We start from the raw sequence: 13424 nt of genomic DNA, 5'->3' as shown, positions 1-13424 counted from the left end.
CCTGATTGTCGACAAACACAAGAAGAGGGGAATAAATATAGAAAAGAACAAGAAAAGGAAACAGACTTTGACCCTTTACCCACTGATTTTACCCGTTATAACAAATCGAGTCAAATTCAAAAACGGATTCAAAGATTAGACGTCGGCAAAGATTATAAACTATATAAAACACAGGATTAGCACTCATCATTGACAAACAGAGAAGTAAAAAGGTAACAATCTTCCCATAACCCAGGCTTGAAACTCACCGACTCATAAGGCCTCGACGGTGGCTGCCCTCTCATCGGCAGTGACTCTGGCAATTCAGGTCTATTCGGTACAAACGAAGCAATCATTCCACTTTCATTTCTATAATCCTCCGTCGGATAAGTACGCAAATCATGTGGATAAGCTCGATTCACAGGTGCGTAGACGATATGACCTGATTGGGTGAGATGGTCCCCTCGTCTGTTCCAGAAACCCTTACGGACTTGTTGATGCATTGGGTTTGATGATCGGTGGGTAGTGGAACTAGGATTGTTAATTTGGGAATGGGAAGTGGAATTAGCATTGTTATTAGCTTGAGGTTTGGTGTTTATATTCCCTGTGAAAGAAAAATCGATACGCTATCCGAATGTGGAAGGCTAAAGATTGAGTCGTCGACTTACCTTGCCCAGCATGATGAGGTGACACCGATAACCTTCTCATCTCATTAACAGCCGCAGCAGCTGACGCAGATGTGGACATAGTCCCATAAGTAGACACCATCCCAGGCATAGGCGACCCAGAAATAGAGGCAGGTGTAGAAACCAACGACGAACTCCCACTATTACTAGTACTAGGTGTCGTAACCAAATACCTCTCACTCCCCGAACTCCCCGATGCCGACGCCGATCCGGAAGAGGGACTAGTGGTATAAGTCGTATACTGATTATGATACTGACTACTACCACTGGACATACCCCACTGCGGCCCATTCGCCAGCGCTTCATAATTCATAGGTACAGCCGTTGGAGGGGCAGGTAACGGATTCGGATTCGCTGACACATGATCTAAAGGAGGATTTGGGGAGGCATGTCTGGATCGCTGTCGAGAGTCGTAGCCACTACTGGTACTGCTACTCGGGGAGATCTGCGGGGCGGATCCACGAGAACGTGATCTATGCCTCGAATCCTTGGTAGGAGAAGAAGAGAGATTCAAGGATTCCGGTGGGTTGGCGCGGTCGTTCCTCACAGTGGATGTAGACGATGTAGACGAAGTCCCACTACGATCATATGGTGGTACAGGTGTGGAATAAGATGATCGCCAGTCGTATGGGTTAGAACCCCGAGGACCCCCCGCCCTGGTAGATGCAGCTGTTGATGCAGATGTACCAGATGCCTGCGAATGAATCAGCATAGATGGGGGCGTTGGTGTGGTCGACGACGTATGTCTATCATGCACGTGTGCCGCACTAGCGGCAGACGCAGACGCAGACGAATATTTAACTGGAGATTTGTTCGGGGATCCGGCAGATGTGGTCGAGTGAACAGTAGTCACTTCTCCACTACCGCTCGAACCTGGCGCCACTAACCTATCACGATCATAAACATAGCCCGCACCCGAATTGGAGGCGGAACTGTACGAGGACGGCGTCGAAGTCGACGACTGTCGCGAAGCCGAAGAGTACCCGTATGCCGACGCAGAGGCAGCCTGGTAACTCTGACTCTGCCCATGCGAAGGCGAAGATTTCGTAGAGGACGCTGGAGTAACGCCTCTGGAAGAGACCGACGATGGGTAGATTTGACTTTGGCTTTGACTGGTCGGATGTGCATGCGAGCTACTGGTACTGGCACTAGAAGATGGATGATTTGCATCCCCAGACCCCGAATGTGTGCGACTGCGACTATGACTACTCTGCCCTGAATTCGAGCTTCTGGGCGAAACCCAAGCTTGACCAACACTATTGGGTGACGAAACCGGTGCTTGTCCTGTATATGGTGTGTTCCCAGAGGGAGGAGGGTAGTTCTGGCTGTAAGGAGAGGAAGAGGTAACACCATACACACCAACTCCACCAGATGGTGATTTGGACGGCGAACTCGAATTCGAGTTTTCTCCTAAGTAACTGCCCCCTGCAGCTCCAGAGGGCGATACGCGACTGCCTGCGCCGAGATTATGAGATGTTGATGCTCCACCGGTGTACGTGGATTGAGGGTGGTAGTTCTGACTGTGGCTGTAGTTCGTATGATGATTCTGTGCAGGAGCAGGGACATTCACCACCTGAGCAGCAGATGATGCCGAACTCGCCCCGCTACCGTAACTAGATGGATGATACTGATAGTTCTGCCCGTGACCACTGGCACCGGAACCAACAGCGTAGCCATCTCCCCCGACAGATGCTGACCTGTGTGAGGCCTGTGTATGACTATCGGAAGCAGACGGCTGCGACAGGCGAGTTTGACTCTGTTGTGTATTCGGGTAAGAATAAGAACCTCCGGCAAAGTATCCTGTAGATTGGGAGGCGGAGGTCGTTCTAAGAGCGGAATGAGACTGGGATGAGCCGGACGAGGACGGATGCAGATTAGAGTGAGTTGAGCTCGTGTTCATATTGGCAGCAGATGACGATGACGATGATCGACGCGAAGGAACCGGTGATTTACTAGAGTTAGAGGTGGAAGAAGCATATACTTCAAACTGATTCTGATTCTGGGTTTGGCCGGTATATGACGCATTGCCAGGGCCAGAAGAATAGCCTGCAAATTGTGTAGACTGTGTAGCAGATAGATGGGACGATGCAGACGTAGACATATCAGAGGCTTGGCGGATGGGTGGAGCACGACCCAAACGATCTTCAGGTATCGAGGTCAGTGGGCCACCCCCTATAGAGGGAGCAGTGTGGTGGCGACCAAGTGGTTTCGTGGGCGGAAGGTGGGGAGTATCTAGCATCAAAGGACTCAATATACCAGCCGGTTCGTCTGATAAAGTTTCCACCCCACTCATTGAAACGGTGGAAGTATCCGATGAGGAAGTCTCGGTGGATGAAAGGGACGACTGACGTGAGAACGATGGCCGACGAGACGGTGTTCCGTCATCGGTAGACATCCTTTCCATTGCTGATGACGGCGGCTCATTTGCTTCAGAGGAAAGGGAGTTGTTACGAACTAAGGTGGAACTTCCCATGCGGTAGTGTTCTGGTATCCGTGACGACGATGACCGACGAGACGGTGTTCCATCATTGGTGGACATCCTTTCCACAGCCGATGACAGTGGTTCATTTGCTACAGAGGCAAGGGAGTTGCTACGAGATAAGGTGGAACCCGTGCGATAGTGTTCTGGTGTCCGCACTATCCGGGGAGAGAACGTCGGGCGCAACTCTCTTACATCATCCACGACGCCTAATGGATTAGGAGGATTCGCAGACGCCGTTAAAGGAGCTGTTTGTGCTTGAGCAGAGGCTATAGAACTACCAGCGCCCCCCATTTGGTTTCGGGGACGACCTAATGGACCGTTCACGTTGGGAGAGTCGGAAGACGAGGTAAGTGGTGGCTCGGACGAATGTCGTGAAGGTTGCGATTGACCCGTAGTTTGGGAGTGTGTCATGGAAGTGTTTGGAGTAGATCCATGACGCGATTGGGACGAAGGATTTCTACGAAGAGATGTGGTAGTCGATCCTGGTTGTCCGTCTTCGTCTTCATCCTGTAAATCCTGAGTAGTCCACACCCAAGGCGTTTCCGGAGGCACGCCATCTACCCCTGGTCCATATAGCTCTTCTCTGTTGAGCAATTAAGCGTTTTAGCATTCCTATACCTACGATCTTAGTCGATTGAGAAGCACACCTCGAAACCATGTTTGTGAGTCCCAAGGGATTATCCGAGAGCTTGGAGGCAAGATATTCTGCGGATGGAGGTTTCGGTACGCGTTTATAAGGATTGAACGTCTGTGCGTTCTGCTGTTGTTGAGGCCATTGACCTCCTCCTTGAGCAGGAACCCAGGTATTCCTCGCTTGGTTGAATGGTTGATGCCAGTTAAAAGCTGGATTCGGTATCCAATTTCCTGCTAGCCATTGCCTCGGATTTGCATTAGGGGGGACTGGAGGAGCTCTTCCATCGAAAGGTCTTGGCCAGGCGTAGGTAAACGGCCACATAGACATTGAGGAAAGATGATCATGAAACTGGGGGATCTGACGGGGAATGAGGAAAATAAACGAAGTAGAATCGTTTATGAGAGACTTACAATAATGGCCCGCCACGATGATTGAGGAGATTGTCGACTAGTACCCGCTAGGATGACCCTTGTTCAGAATAAGGTCCAACTTGAGCGTGTCAGCGGTTCCCCAAACAAATCCGTTTCTATTCATGAATCCCACGAAAACCTTCCGGTTTCTGTATTGTAACGTACATCATCAAACATTATCGCCACTTATTTTTGCTCTCTTCGTCTCCATCATGGTGTAACAGACAAGAATGAACGACAGAATCAATCTTAACTTTGCGGGAGGGTTGACTTGACAAGTACTTCCAGAATGAACCCTTTTTACCATTTGAAGACTAATCATTATGATATGTTAGGATGTATATCTACATTAAGAGCTCAAAGAAAGGACATCGAGCATATTTACCGCATCAGTCTTCCCCAACCTTTCTTCAAGATGTATACGTCCAAAGTTAGCGTAGAGTTGGAGTTCGACTCGGTGGCGATGGCATTTTTTGTCCTGGACTATGGTGATGAAGGTACGTGGAGTTAATATTTCCTCTTTCTCGTTGATGGAATTGACATATTCCATACCACGCAGATTCTTAACAATCTTATCGTACCCAGGAGACAACGAGCATATGTCAACCGTTCTGTTACGACATGCAGTTCTCTTGTTGAGGCGGTATCTTGATAGTTGAACAGGCCTCAACCTTCCTCACGCACAGAATACGTTTCATGGCGATTCATGTTCAGGAGCCTGTGGTTGACCAGACCTTCACGGTCCTTGTCACTTGTGCCAGTGGAGGCGAACAAATACGAAGAAAGTCCCTCTTTCAAAACCCACTTTCCGTAGTTTGTGCTTTTCTCTGCCCCGTGTTAAACCTCGATCTTTTGCTCCTAGAACGATGTTCCCATGGCGTTTGTTGGTCAGTCTCATCTCCTCCATATTAAACCGGGAATCGCTCTAGATCCCGTTTCCTGCGCGATTACTGCCTCCCGAATTAAAAGTATACAGTACAGTTCCATCCAGCTTCTGTGCGATTCGCAATTTTACTTTCTAATACATCAAGCATATCAAAAGAGTGTCCTTCACGAGGAAGGTTATCCTGACCTTACTAGGAACACCCTAAGACATGCTATAACTTGCTTGTAGCTACTGTACCTATACGAGGAAATACCATTGCGTACACCGTGGGACAATTATCCGGAGCACCGAAGTCGTCTTTCGATTTTCCGAGCTCGTTTGACTTGGACCTGACCATGACCATGACACTCACTCGTAATTTCGAACGCTCCCTGACTTCTCTACGACACACGTCAATACCGCACCTCAAGATATCTGCCCGCGAAAACGCGAAAACGTCTCTCGTTCTCAGTAGATTCAGCTCTACTTTGAAGTCAAAAGAAAGTGAACACGCCCACACTACAGTTCTAACATGGCCAGAATACCTCGCAATCAGAGCTAAACGAAGGAAATGGCAAAATGTACGAATTTCTATCCGCCACGAACCGGAAAACTTAATTATTCTCCTTCGTAATACATAGGCCATGTCAGTCCCCACCTCTTTCTTAGGTCTCTTTGGAGGCGCTTCATATTTCGGGAATCTGACCACTGATCCTATGACACCCGTATTTGTGAGTTGAGGTTATACTTTCCAACTCGGCTGACTAACCGACTGGACTTTTTGCTTTCTTCAGGGACTCGATCCATTCATGTTCTACGGAATCTGTACAGCAGCTTGTATGGGTACGTTGACGTTTTGGAACATCTCCTTGGTTATTTTGAGAGTCGTGTATTCTGCGCTACGCGTAAAACTGCTCATGTCTCCCCTTCCTTATGTTATCCCTCAAGTCTGGTTTGGCTATATCTAACCGTTTCTCTCCTACAGGTTTCGGCTACCTCCTAGGCCCCTCCCTAGGCAACGCGATTTGGAGATTCACTCACCGCCACTACGGTGACCTCATCGACTCTCGAGATCGTGAATTCTATCAACACATTACAAAACGTCGTGTGGATGCGTCTCTACAGAGCCCAACGAGCCCTGTACCAGATTATTATGGAGAGAAGATCGGGTCGCTTCATCATTATAGACGGGTATGATGTTTATCTTTTTTTTTTCAAAAACTCAATGGCCGTTCTGATGTGATTGACTGTCCCTCGCAGTGGCTTCGCGACCAAGGCAAGTACAGAAGGAAGGCAGTCTTGCCGGAAGATTAGTGGTGAGGCTTGAGGATAGAAATGAGATGACTTGCGGCATTAATGGAGTCTACGGTGAATCTACGGTGTCGTCGGGGCGTAATACATACATGCAGGTGCCGCCTTATTCAAGAGATCTCATGTTTCAAATCGAGCACGTCGTCTCAATAGTGGCTATAGTGTGGTATAAGGCGTAAAGATAAAACTTTCACTGTAAACCCAGCTGGACCATCTAACGGAGACAAGTGGGCCTTTCTTCTGAAATGGGGGCAGTGGCATCTGAGGCGTCAATTTACTCGGAAATGAAGGTGGATTCGATAACTGCCGCTGGGCCGCCATAAGTGTGCCATTTCCATATCCTTGCTTTGGACTCATGACACTGATTTTGTCCTGCTCAAGGTCCTTTAGCAGCACGTAGCACGGCTCCAAACGAGAGATCGAGCCCTCAGAACTCGACTGTCTGGCCCGTCGAAATTGAGACGGTCTTGAGTCGTTGCCAGGAACAAGAAGTAACGGTGCACTGGAAGGCTTTTGACACAGAAAGAACGCGAAGCTCGTTTCGGGGGCTTGTCACTTCGTTGAACGTGGAACCGGGAGTCTCCAACCTTTCCATAAACCTGAGAGATAGATGGGAGACCACGGTCGGTCCAGAGAAATGGAACATCCGCATCTTTACAAGTACAAACACGGAATACTCTACGTAGCCCGAGCAAAGAGTCGCTGTGGAGTCTAGCCGTCCACGCTTCAGCGCCTTAATTCTTGACTACTTGCTTCAATTACTGTTGTAGATGTATCGTAGTATGTCATACCATCTTACCATCTTACACGGGCCTACACGGAAAAATCCCATTATCAACACTCCATGAACAGAAGAAGAAAAGAGAGGAGCACACAGACGCACCGATTCATGTAGACACCCACTCGAGTCCCCGGAGAAAGACTCAAAAAGAGCGGGGACCCTTTCACTCAAGTCTCCTTCAACACCAACTGCTTCATCCTCTTCCTAACATCCGCATGTACATGTTTTAAATCTTCCTTCTTAACCACACGTTCAACTCTCAGGTTTATCGGCCACTGGTCCTCTGTTATTGAAAAAAAAAAATAGTCAAGACAGGTATCAAAAGAAGAAAAATACAGAAGGGAAAGAAACGAGCAACGGAGACAAATGACAAAGAGCCTCGAACTCACCAGTTACTGCTCCTGTCGTTGCCATTCGTGCCTTCCTCGACAAAAGTTCATCCACTACCGTCCTTGACTGTTCCGTCTTCTTTGCAGCAGCTTTGGCTTTGGCAAGTTCAGAAAGAGAGGGTATCACCATCGCCTGAGCTTTTTTGTCTAAAACCGCCCGAGGGAGGATTTGTAGGAGTGTGAGGGGTGTTGGACGCATCGTGGATGTGGAAGAAAGGAAAGAGACGCAGACGCGTGTTTGTAGGCGCTAAATTCGAAAAGCCAACCGCGCGAAAGGGAGGACTCCGATGAAAGGACACAACATCTTTTGTAGCATATTGTACATACTGTACACTTGTAGTGGTAACGTTTACATCTTTGGACAATCGATAAGTCCCAATTCATTCGAGTTCTTCAACAAACGAGAACTTCGACTCAAACTCTTCCCACTCGGAGTCAAACAAAAAACCCAGCCTCAACCCCTCCTCCGTGCCTCCCTCGCCTCCCTTATCTCCTCAGCATAAACCAGATCAGGATCACGTCCTTTAACTTCCGGTAACAACAATGTGAACCCTAACACATCCCAAACAAAGATCAATCAACGCTTTCTTCTCCTTACGAAAAAGGAACCCACCAGCACCCAAAATACAACACGCAAAGAAAATCCATAACACCGCAGGCGTTCCGATAGCCTTACTCAACTGGTTAAACACCAATGCCGAAATGATAGCTCCCGCTTTCCCCGATGCTGCGGATAGACCGTGGGCGAAAGCTCGGAAACGGGTTGGGAAGACTTCAGCTGGGTAACACTACGGTTGGGCAGGTCAGATCAATAACAGAGACAGATGTAAGGAGGAAACACACATAAGTTGTAGTATTCGCGCCAAAATTGAAAAAGAACTGAAGGAAAGCGAAGCAAACAATGAACGACACATGGCTTAGTGTGTGGAATTTCGCTGCTAAGATGGCCACTAAGAAATAAACGTTAATGGCCACTCTTTGGAGAAAGAGAAGGAGACCGTACAGAAAAGTGCAGCCATAAGGAATCCTTGAATTTGTATCCACTTTCGGCCTAGGATTTCGATCGTCAAGATGGACGCATAGTAGCCTGAGAAAGACATAAGAGAAAAAGAAACGGACAAATTATGGAAGCTATACATACCTGGAACAAAACCAAGAGCAGTGACGATGATACCCCCAGTAGAGACATTGATGAGTTTTTGCCAAGGAGAGCCTGTCTTTCCGTCGTATCCAATCTGTTGCAGCACGACGTTCTGGTTGAGGTTGATACCGTAGAACCTAAAGTGGAAACCATTAATAAAGCTGGAAAAAGATACGAGCACACGGGACTCACGCAATGTCGAGTAGGAACCAGCAGAAAGAAGTTCCTATGAGCAATTTCGCGTGTCGCCATTCCGAGAAGTAGTGGATGAATTCTAAGAGGGTAAACAGTCAATATCAGCCAATTCTAAATATGAAAACAGTACCGTACCCCTGATTTGTGCCTTCTCCTTCTTAATTACAACCTCAGGCGACTCTCCACTAGACCTACTCTCACTTTCCTTGATCTCCGACGACCCACTCGCACGCTCACTACCACCACCAGACACCTTCATCTCCGTAGTCGCCTGGTTGACCTTCTTTAACTCCTCCAATTCCTTCTCCGAATCCAGATTCTTCGAGGCCTTAAACCTCGTACTCTCAGGTAGCGTCAACCTCTGATACAGAGTCGCAAACGCTGGAACTAACGATACCCCAACAATAATTCTCCACACACCATCGACCTTACTCGTCTTCCCTTCATCATGCATCACATGCTTATACGCCATCAAAACAATGATCGTGATAAGCGAACCGAAGAAGGAACCCCATCCTTGGTTGGAGAAGATGTAGGAGAGAAGGGTCCCGCGTTTTCGGAGGTTAGCACGATCGGATGTAATCGTAGCAGACATGGGGTAGTCCCCGCCCACGCCTACACCGAGGAGAATGCGGAATACGCCTAGGTAGACGAGAGAACTATTCGGCGATAGTTGACCGGTGGGAGTGGTGATACAGAGGATGGTAGCGATGATGATGAGCATGAGTTCTTTCCCATATACAGCTTTTCGACCGAGAGCATCCGCGAGGTAACCTGTATACCGTCCCGTTAGAAAAGCAAAAACTTTAGAAAAAAAGATGGAAAAGTTTTCTCACCGAACAAAAACTGTCCGATTACACTTCCGATGTTGGCACTGGCCTTCAAAAATCCTTCAAGGCCAGGAGGTAAAGAATGGCCACCGTATAAACGGTACTGGAGCATAGTCGCTACGGGATTGATGATGAAAAGATCGTAGGCTAAACATTAAATGAGTTCGCAGATGCATCGACAAGAGAGATCGAGAAGACTGACCATCGAGTAAAAAGCCAACGCCAGCGATACCAAGCAGTTTGACCTCGGTCATGGTGAGCAAGAATGGATATTTCCCGTCTGACCGTTCGTACTCCTCCAATGGTGCCCTAGGAGGAGGAGCAGGAATGTTTTTCGCTTGATCTGTTGTCGAGGACATGGCGGCGAAAACGAAAGTAGGCCTTGGACTCGAGTGGTGGGGAGGCTGGAGACGAAGGGGAAAAGCCCTGAAAAAAGTGTTAGTTTTTTTATAATTTGAGGTCGTGTGCCGACAATTTGAAGATGCGCAGGTGTCGGAACCATGCGCTAGTGGCGGTGGTGCGGGTATAAAGGGCCGAGATAACAGAAGCTCATCCAGACTTTTACGTACCTCTGAGTCTACTTGACCTCCCACATACGTGACTTATCGCCTCAAACATCACTCCAAGACGATGGCTCCTTTCGATGCCTTCTAGTACCGTCGTACACGCCTACATCTAGTTGGCTACAGCCATAAACCGTGTTGCCAACGAACATCTGTCTGTCGACGAGCCTACCCTGTCTTCACCCGTCTTTCTGAAACATCTAGGGAGTTGAACAGACATTCCACATCCAGCCAGGGACTAGGCAGTACAACGCTGGACGGGCTGGGATCCTTTATAGTACGTCCTTGTATTAGCGAATTCTCATGGACACGCAGTTTGACTATACCGCATGGGTAGCTTGTCTGATCTCAGCGACGGTCACAAATCGGCAGCCTGCGGGAGAACATTGATCAAGTGTGGACCACCCCTTGCAATAAAGCAAGTCAACAAACTAAAATCACACGGCAACCATGTACTATCATTGATTTTGCGGCCACAAGTTGCACTCATTATCGCAATCATGCACCAACTCGTCTCAGTAGTAGCTCTTCTATTTTTGATTGCACGCATGCGATACAGGCCTTTTTTACCCACAATGGCATAAAGAGAACTCACGTTTAGGCACCAATAGCTTCTCAACCATGCGTGTTGCTTATTGTCAGGGAACGTCACCCCCTCGTATAAATACCACTCCTCATATTTCCTTTCACCCACTCCTGCCCATGGCTTGGTCACCGTTCCTCCTTCTCTCCCTCGTTTCTCTCGCATTCTCTACCCCACTCAACCGACGATGGGATGACTTTGTCGAGAAACACTCCTGGGGTGCCACCATTCCCAAAGGCTGGCAATTCCATTCTTCCCCTTCTCCAGATACCCTCATCGACCTTCGCTTGGGCCTCAAATCTGCTCGTATTGACGAGCTCTTCCACCACCTCGGCCAAACCAGTGACCCTGATCATGAACGTTACGGAAACCATCTGTCGAAAGAGCAAGTCGAAGAACTTGTCGCTCCACACACCGACACCGTTTCTATGGTAGAAGAATGGCTGGCTCATCACGGGTATCAAGGGTCTGCAGCCTCTCCAGCGGGTGATTGGGTTACCATCCGGCTACCAGTCAAAGATGCCGAGAGGATGTTGAACGCAGAGTATGGATTATACCACCACCCTGCTTCGAAAGACACTGTTCTACGCACTCTTTCGTATTCTCTTCCTCGTGATCTTCTCGGACACGTCGACGTCGTTTCTCCTACCACGTACTTCGGAACATTCAAGAGCATGCGTGCGACGTCGTTCTTGATGCCCGAGGTGGATTTGGATCCTGATGCTGTACCCCCGACGACTTGCAACACACGAATAACTCCGGATTGCTTGAAGACATTGTACAACGTTAGTTTCTAGACTTGTTTACGCTCCTTATCGAGTTCGCAAATACTCATTTTTTCTCAGACTGCCAACTATACTCAACAAGCTACCAACCGGAACTCTCTCGGTGTTGCCGGTTACCTTAACGAGTTCGCCAATCGGGCTGATTTGCAGGTAAGTAAACCAGCTTACTGGATACGAGTTCGCTTGACACTTTATCTTTGGTCTTTCGCTTCTAGACCTTCCTCACTCGATTCGTCCCGGCACGAGCAGGCACCACCTTCACCACCGTACGCGTTAACGGCGGCGGTGACGACCAGAACGATCCCGGTGTAGAAGCCAACTTGGATATTCAGTACACTATTGGACTTTCTGCACCCGTTCCCAATACTTACTACAGGTAAACGCTTTCCCCCTCTTGTTTCACGCCAGACTCAATTTACTCTCACCCAAAAAAAGTACCGGCGGCTCTCCACCTTTCAAACCCGACTCCCAAACTTCGACCAACACCAACGAACCCTACCTCGACTGGCTGAACTTCATCACAAGTCAGAGTTCCATCCCTCTCGTCTTCACAACCTCCTATGGCGATGACGAACAAACCGTTCCACCCGACTACGCCAACAGCGTTTGCAACCTATTCGCTCAACTTGGATCACGAGGTTCCAGTGTTCTCTTTAGTTCGGGAGACTTTGGTGTCGGAGGTGGAGATTGTCGAACCAACGACGGTCAAAACCGAGTTCAATTCCAACCTGCGTTCCCCGCTTCTTGTCCGTTTGTCACTACCGTTGGAGGAACCACGAGGACGAATCCGGAAGTCGCTGTTGATTTCTCTGGTGGTGGGTTCTCGAACTATTTCGGGAGACCGGATTATCAGAGTACGGCCGTGACGACGTTTTTGAATGCTTTGGGAACTACGAATAATGGGTTGTTCAAGTATGTCCCCCCCCCCCTCTTCTCTAAAATAAACTAGACAACTGATATCCTTTATTCACAACTCCCCTCTTCAGCAAAACCGGTCGCGCATACCCCGATCTAGCAGCCCAAGGCACTGGGTTCCAAGTCATCATCGGCGGTAGCACCTCCTCCGTCGGCGGAACCTCCGCATCCTCCCCAACGGTCGCAGGAATCATCGCTCTCCTAAACGACGTCCGTCTCTCCTCCGGAAGATCCTCGCTAGGTTTCTTAAACCCTCTGATTTACAAAAACGGAGGTGCGTTTAACGATATCACGAGCGGGAGCAATCCTGGATGTGGAACGAACGGGTTCACGGCTCGTACTGGGTGGGATCCGGTTACCGGATTGGGAACTCCAGATTTCGCAAAGTTAAGGTTGGTTGTTTAGTGAATTATTATTCTGCAAAGCTTGTAGTGTTATATGAATCACGTTGGAGGGTAAAGGTTGGATATTTATACAGTAAACAAGAATTATAAGTTGGCTAGAAACAACACAATTTAAGTCCTTGCCAAATCAGATCCCACTGTCGCATACACACCAGAAAAGCGAAAAATTATTTCGAGCTTAATTGACTACTGAAGGTAGCTAAATCGGGGTGTAGATACACTCAAATGAAATATAATCTGATATCTGGCCAATCAAACTATTCGAAATTTCACCCGATATTCTCCTGTTCAGTATTGATTTCAGACGAGTAAACAGGGAAATTGATGAGGCAACTATCTATTTAGCCAAGAAGTAGGCAAATTCCCTGCAAATCATTTCTTGTTTTAGGTCAAGCAAAATGCCGGATTTCACCTGACTTGAATGGCATACTGATTTTCTCCCAGCGAACGTTAGTAGAGAAAAATCAGTAC

The 13424-nt window shown here is 48.2% G+C and overlaps 5 protein-coding genes across 6 annotated transcripts; 2 read left to right on the top strand and 3 right to left on the bottom strand.

The window, feature by feature from the left end:
• Positions 1-98: 98 nt before the first annotated feature.
• E1B28_008372 (uncharacterized protein) lies at positions 99-4271 on the bottom strand. The gene is made up of 5 exons (XM_043153171.1): positions 4192-4271; positions 3795-4138; positions 648-3730; positions 249-583; positions 99-159 (listed from the first exon to the last, which is right to left on the bottom strand). The coding sequence occupies exons 2-5, from the start codon at positions 4106-4108 to the stop codon at positions 136-138; spliced, it is 3756 nt and encodes a 1251-aa protein (XP_043008455.1). The 5' UTR covers positions 4109-4138; positions 4192-4271; the 3' UTR covers positions 99-135.
• A 1093-nt stretch (positions 4272-5364) lies between these two features.
• Positions 5365-6949, top strand: E1B28_008371 (uncharacterized protein). 2 transcript variants are annotated; one of them, XM_043153170.1, is made up of 6 exons: positions 5365-5637; positions 5698-5787; positions 5851-5899; positions 6042-6247; positions 6317-6690; positions 6749-6949. In XM_043153170.1, the coding sequence occupies exons 1-5, from the start codon at positions 5413-5415 to the stop codon at positions 6368-6370; spliced, it is 624 nt and encodes a 207-aa protein (XP_043008454.1). In that variant the 5' UTR covers positions 5365-5412; the 3' UTR covers positions 6371-6690; positions 6749-6949. The 2 variants fall into 2 exon arrangements, with proteins under 2 accessions (XP_043008454.1, XP_043008453.1); XM_043153169.1 differs by lacking the exons at positions 6317-6690; positions 6749-6949 and having other exon boundaries at positions 6042-6297.
• E1B28_008370 (uncharacterized protein) lies at positions 6856-7763 on the bottom strand. Its single transcript, XM_043153168.1, has 4 exons — positions 7538-7763; positions 7251-7431; positions 7167-7180; positions 6856-7112 (listed from the first exon to the last, which is right to left on the bottom strand). The coding sequence occupies exons 1-2, from the start codon at positions 7734-7736 to the stop codon at positions 7316-7318; spliced, it is 315 nt and encodes a 104-aa protein (XP_043008452.1). The 5' UTR covers positions 7737-7763; the 3' UTR covers positions 6856-7112; positions 7167-7180; positions 7251-7315.
• A 57-nt stretch (positions 7764-7820) lies between these two features.
• Positions 7821-10239, bottom strand: E1B28_008369 (uncharacterized protein). The gene is made up of 9 exons (XM_043153167.1): positions 9906-10239; positions 9710-9850; positions 9009-9647; positions 8871-8952; positions 8679-8815; positions 8541-8624; positions 8381-8487; positions 8151-8325; positions 7821-8089 (listed from the first exon to the last, which is right to left on the bottom strand). The coding sequence occupies exons 1-9, from the start codon at positions 10060-10062 to the stop codon at positions 7992-7994; spliced, it is 1620 nt and encodes a 539-aa protein (XP_043008451.1). The 5' UTR covers positions 10063-10239; the 3' UTR covers positions 7821-7991.
• Positions 10240-10258: 19 nt separating this feature from the next.
• Positions 10259-13086, top strand: E1B28_008368 (uncharacterized protein). The gene is made up of 6 exons (XM_043153166.1): positions 10259-10543; positions 10604-11634; positions 11695-11784; positions 11850-12010; positions 12070-12546; positions 12621-13086. The coding sequence occupies exons 2-6, from the start codon at positions 10888-10890 to the stop codon at positions 12952-12954; spliced, it is 1809 nt and encodes a 602-aa protein (XP_043008450.1). The 5' UTR covers positions 10259-10543; positions 10604-10887; the 3' UTR covers positions 12955-13086.
• The last annotated feature ends 338 nt before the right edge of the window (positions 13087-13424 follow it).

Source organism: Marasmius oreades, chromosome 5 (genome assembly GCF_018924745.1).
Source record: "Marasmius oreades isolate 03SP1 chromosome 5, whole genome shotgun sequence".
Taxonomy (NCBI): Eukaryota; Fungi; Basidiomycota; class Agaricomycetes; order Agaricales; family Marasmiaceae; genus Marasmius; species Marasmius oreades.
The sequence above is the reverse complement of the archived record's forward strand: the minus strand, read 5'-3'. Positions and strand labels throughout refer to the sequence as shown.

Bases quoted from the DNA above. Each gene is read 5' to 3' on its own strand.
- E1B28_008372 (XM_043153171.1), bottom strand. From the start codon at position 4,108: ATGTCTATGTGGCCGTTTACCTACGCCTGGCCAAGACCTTTCGATGGA. The intron at 3,731-3,794 runs GTGTGCTTCTCA...ATTGCTCAACAG, and splicing joins CTCACAAACATGGTTTCGAG to AGAAGAGCTATATGGACCAG. The intron at 584-647 runs GTAAGTCGACGA...TTTCTTTCACAG, and splicing joins ACCTCATCATGCTGGGCAAG to GGAATATAAACACCAAACCT.
- E1B28_008371 (XM_043153170.1), top strand. From the start codon at position 5,413: ATGACCATGACACTCACTCGTAATTTCGAACGCTCCCTGACTTCTCTA. The intron at 5,788-5,850 runs GTGAGTTGAGGT...TGCTTTCTTCAG, and splicing joins ATCCTATGACACCCGTATTT to GGACTCGATCCATTCATGTT. The intron at 6,248-6,316 runs GTATGATGTTTA...TGTCCCTCGCAG, and splicing joins CGCTTCATCATTATAGACGG to TGGCTTCGCGACCAAGGCAA.
- E1B28_008370 (XM_043153168.1), bottom strand. From the start codon at position 7,736: ATGCGTCCAACACCCCTCACACTCCTACAAATCCTCCCTCGGGCGGTT. The intron at 7,432-7,537 runs GTGAGTTCGAGG...TTTCAATAACAG, and splicing joins AACGACAGGAGCAGTAACTG to AGGACCAGTGGCCGATAAAC.
- E1B28_008369 (XM_043153167.1), bottom strand. From the start codon at position 10,062: ATGTCCTCGACAACAGATCAAGCGAAAAACATTCCTGCTCCTCCTCCT. The intron at 8,326-8,380 runs GTGTGTTTCCTC...GCCCAACCGTAG, and splicing joins GCGCGAATACTACAACTTAT to TGTTACCCAGCTGAAGTCTT. The intron at 8,090-8,150 runs GTGGGTTCCTTT...GGGATGTGTTAG, and splicing joins GTGTTGTATTTTGGGTGCTG to GGTTCACATTGTTGTTACCG.
- E1B28_008368 (XM_043153166.1), top strand. From the start codon at position 10,888: ATGCGTGTTGCTTATTGTCAGGGAACGTCACCCCCTCGTATAAATACC. The intron at 11,785-11,849 runs GTAAGTAAACCA...TTTCGCTTCTAG, and splicing joins CCAATCGGGCTGATTTGCAG to ACCTTCCTCACTCGATTCGT. The intron at 12,547-12,620 runs GTATGTCCCCCC...TCCCCTCTTCAG, and splicing joins ACGAATAATGGGTTGTTCAA to CAAAACCGGTCGCGCATACC.